This window comes from Palaemon carinicauda, chromosome 4, assembly GCF_036898095.1.
Source record: "Palaemon carinicauda isolate YSFRI2023 chromosome 4, ASM3689809v2, whole genome shotgun sequence".
NCBI lineage: Eukaryota > Metazoa > Arthropoda > Malacostraca > Decapoda > Palaemonidae > Palaemon > Palaemon carinicauda.
Genome location: NC_090728.1, coordinates 50,628,332 through 50,632,734, shown reverse-complemented (window position 1 = coordinate 50,632,734; position 4,403 = coordinate 50,628,332). Strand labels below are relative to the sequence as shown.

General features: G+C 33.9%; 1 protein-coding gene across 2 annotated transcripts; it reads left to right on the top strand.

Annotated features, from left to right (window-relative positions):
* The first annotated feature begins 224 nt into the window (after positions 1 to 224).
* On the top strand, positions 225 to 3,314 carry LOC137639077 (uncharacterized). 2 transcript variants are annotated; one of them, XM_068371398.1, is made up of 3 exons: positions 225 to 367; positions 1,059 to 1,357; positions 2,632 to 3,314. In XM_068371398.1, exons 2-3 carry the CDS (start codon positions 1,065 to 1,067, stop codon positions 2,777 to 2,779), a joined length of 441 nt encoding a protein of 146 aa, XP_068227499.1. In that variant the 5' UTR covers positions 225 to 367; positions 1,059 to 1,064; the 3' UTR covers positions 2,780 to 3,314. The 2 variants fall into 2 exon arrangements, with proteins under 2 accessions (XP_068227499.1, XP_068227500.1); XM_068371399.1 differs by having other exon boundaries at positions 261 to 376.
* Positions 3,315 to 4,403: the final 1,089 nt, after the last annotated feature.

Below are 4,403 nucleotides of genomic sequence, written 5' to 3'. Positions count from 1 at the left end.
TTCAACCGCCGAGATGTTACTACTATGAATTCTAGTTTTCATTTCAATCAGCTGCCTTTTGTAGATTAATTATTACTTTATAAACTATTTAACATATCATAGAAACACTGCTCACTCATTAGTAGATTTCGCTTATCTCCATTCTATACTTGCTTGAATTAGAAGCGTAAGAGGATAATGATATTTGGGATAGAATAATTTAAGAGAAAATATCGCCCTTAGATACCCTAGGCTTCCGTGACTGTGCCATAGTGGTTTCAAATTCTTAAATTGTCTCTCAGTTGTGGCTCACCTTCTGTAGAAGACGGTTGTGGCTTCTCTTCTCCGTCACTCTTCTTCTTCTTCCTCTTGTTCAGGGCATTGGAAGGTAAGAAACGTACGTAAAGGATTCATTTACTCGTTGATTTATTGCAATGCGGTTTTCCTTTACAAGGTGATTTCTTGAACTGTTCTGGTGACAATTTCTTGATGATTGTAGTTAATTCATATCACGATGTGTTTTTTATATTCTTTATTATTGGGAATTCTATAAAAACCTAAATGTACTTTCAGGAGAAATACCCTATCAGTAAATTGTGTAAATATCTGCTTACAGAAATATTAATATAAAAAACTGTGAAAAGTCTAAATAATAAAAAAAAAAAAAAAAAAAAAGCAGGGAAGAAAAAGAAAACATTGATAAAAGATAAAATTGGATAGTATTTATCTGTTTAAGTTCTTGATGTATATTTCTTCACTAACCTATTATTATTATTATTATTATTATTATTATTATTATTATTATTATTATTATTATTATTAGATAAGCTACAATACTAGTTGGAAAAGCAAGATGCTATAAGCCCAAGGGTTCCAACAAGGAAAAAATGCTCCACTGAGGAAAGGAAATAAGAAAATGAATAAGCTAAAAGACAAGTAATTAACAAATGAAATGAAATACCTTAAGAACAATAACAACGTTATATGATTTCTACACAGTTATTGTTCAACCGGAAACACAACATTGAACCAATATTTAGTTCATGGGAAGATCACTAAATTGGATTATACATTTACAGCTCGAAATGACACCACACAGCCAAACCTCCAAAGTCACCGTGCTGGCGCTGATGTTCCTGGGTCTTGCTGTGCCCCTGGAGGGCGCCCCATTCCCGGACGAGCAGCCTGAAGGGGCGCTGGGACTGGAAGGGACTACTGAAGAAGGCAGTCTAGTTGATGTTGATCACCCGACTGACTGGGAGGAAGATGTAGATAGCGAGCAAATTAGTCATTATGACTATTTGGATCCTTGTATGGTCATGGTCCTGGAGTTTTGCGAACGCATAGTCAAAGACAGGGTCTTCAGCAACTTTGTTATGTAAGTTGGAATTGCTAGTTTTTTATTTATCTGTTCTTTGGTAGGTTTATCATTATCATTATTATTATCAAATGCTACGCTACAGCCCTAGTTGGAAGAGCAGGATGCTATAAGGCCAGGGGTTCCAACAGGGAAAATAGCCCAGTGAGGAAAGGAAATAAGGAAAAATAGAATATTTTAAGAATAGTAACATTAAAATGAATATTTCCTATATAAAATTTTAAAATCTATAACAAAACAAGAGGAAGAGAAACTAGATAGAACAGTGTGCCCGAGTGTACACTCAAGCAAGAGAACTCAAGACAGTGGAATACCATGGTACAGAGGCTTTGGCAGTAGTTAACCCCTTGAGAGAAGAAGAATAGTTTGGTAATCTCAGTGTTGTCAGGTGTATGAGGACAGAGGAGAATCTGTAAAGAATAGTTCAGACTATTCAGTGTTTGTGTAGACAAAAGGAAAGAACCGTAACCAGAGAGAAGGGTCCTATGTAGTACTGTCTGGCCAGTCAAAGGACCCCCATAACTCTCTAGCGGTAGTATCTCAACGGGCGGTTGGTAGCTTGCTAGCTTGATTTCCTATTAGCTAGATCATAATGCACATTTATGCTCCATTCTGCACTTTTAAAGAAAACCGTAATTTTAATCGGAAATTCTCCATAAAAATATATTGTTCCTAGCCGTATTTGCGTAAAATACAGGCAACCGTAATTTCTACCCTACTTTGTTATTATCTTTTACGGGTTGGGACCGTAATACCACTTCTTTACGTCAATACATCCGTTTTGAAAACGGTAATGCCTGGCAACATTTAATTCAGGATTTGGCAACATTTAATTCAGGATTTTTACCGTTTTTTACGTCAAATTTTTAACAGTAAGGATCAGAGGAAAGTATAAGAAATGACAAGATATTACATTATTTTTACTCGTCAGTGTTATCAACCTAATTTTCTTTTTAAGAGTTTACATTGATGTTAAATATATATGTTAAAATGAAGAGCTTATCTTCATAAGACCATTAGAATATTTTCATTATATTTCACTTTTTTTTTTTTTGTGAATACACAGACTGAGATGTTAATGGACATAATTTTGGGATGCATGCCGTTGATATGGAAAGAAAAGTTTAAATTAACAGTTCCATCATGTTCGTAATACTAGGCAGGCAGTTAATTCTAATAGTCAGGCCTTCTCCAACTTTAAAGATAATAATAATAATAATAATAATAATAATAATAATAATAATAATAATAATAATAATATTTTTTCCCTACAGGTCTGTCACATCAGGAGAAAGCTTTCGAGAAAAATATATGTACAGTTTTGTAGACGAATGCGTGAAGACGTTGGATAATTGCAGTCTACCTGGAAGTCAGAAACAGAAATTCAGACAAACACCGAGACAGAATGATGTTGTGGCCTGATTGGTAACGTCTCTTGCCTGGTGTTTGCCAGACGGGAGTTCGAGTCCTGCTCAGACTCGTTAATGCCTTTAATGTCTGCAACCTTATCATACTTGTGAGCTAAGGTTTGGGGGAGCCTATAGGTCTATCTGTTGAGTCATCAGCAGTCATTGCCTGGCTCTCCCTGGTCTTAGCTTGGGTGGAAAGGGGGCTTAGGCGCTGATCATATAGTATATGGTCAGTCTCTAGGGCATTGTCCCGCTTGGTAGGGCAATGTCGCTGTCCCTTGCCTCTGCCATTCATGATCGACCTATAAAGTCTTTTTTTCGTAGGTTTTAAGGTACCGGGATAATGTTATTTGTGATGAAGTTATATTCACTCTCGTATCCACATTGCCGAGACAGAATATGTTATTAATAACGTTAAATAAATGTTAAAAAAGCCGTAATTTTAATCGGAAATTCTTAGAATAAATGTAACGTTCTCAGCCCTATTAAAAAAAGCCGTAATTTTAATCGGAAATTCTTAGTATGAATATAATGTTCTCAACCGTATTTCAGTAAAATAAAGGCGACCGTAATTTTTACCCTACTTTGTTATTATTTTTTACTGGTTGGTGACCGTAATATCACTCCTTAACGTCAATATATCCATTTTTTAAAAACGGTAAAAGCCTGGAGCATTTATCCCACGACTCATACCGTTTTTACGGCAAATCTTCAACAGGGGAGAAGTGATATTTCGTAGGTTTCAAGACACTGGGCCAATGTTATTTGTGATGAAATTATATTCACTCTCAGACCCATATTGTGAAGTCACTGATGTCTTTAGATAACATTAACTCCGGAAATGGTGTTACCGAGATCACTGTCATATTATCATATTGTTCAATCGTATATTGCCCCTTTTTCCAGGCCCTGGAAGCTACGGTATACTAAAGAATCGTGTTGACTTCGTAATTTGGATTTTTATTTGAGTACCTTCATTTCAGAACTCCTTTTTAAATAATCATGAAGATTTTTATGATTTATTTTTGCTATCCTATCCCTATATATATACTGTATATATATATATATATATATATATATATATAAATTTATGTATACATATATATATATATATGTATATATATATATATATATATACAGTATATATAAATATACCATATATATACAGTATATATATATATTTATATACAGTATTCATATATATATATACACACACATATATATATATATATATATATATATATATACATATATATAAGAAATGTAATATGTTTAAAATATATTTCACCATCTTAAAATTCCGAAACCATGATACCGTAGCTTCCAACGCACTAACAGATATCTACTAAATAACAAAATTGTTTAAAGTCTATAACAAATAATAATAATGGTTTTCTGGGGTCTTCATATTTGATGATGAGAATGGCCTTCCTGTTATATGTTTGACATTAAATTATTTTTTTGGTTGCATTTTTTCTTTACCCTTTTTTCGTTTATTTTCATTTTTCTCTGCTGCTGTTTTGCCAAGACTGATTTTAGACCGTAAAGTTTTATAGTCCATTTCTTTTATCGAGGCAGATTTGCACTGACTCAGCAGCGGTGCCCTTTTAGCTCGGAAAATCTTCCTGATCGCTGAT

What these genes read in the sequence shown, in the direction of transcription:
- LOC137639077 (XM_068371398.1), top strand. Translation starts at nt 1,065, where the DNA reads ATGACACCACACAGCCAAACCTCCAAAGTCACCGTGCTGGCGCTGATG. An exon ending in GTCTTCAGCAACTTTGTTAT is followed by an intron (nt 1,358 to 2,631) that starts GTAAGTTGGAAT and finishes TTTTCCCTACAG; the next exon opens with GTCTGTCACATCAGGAGAAA.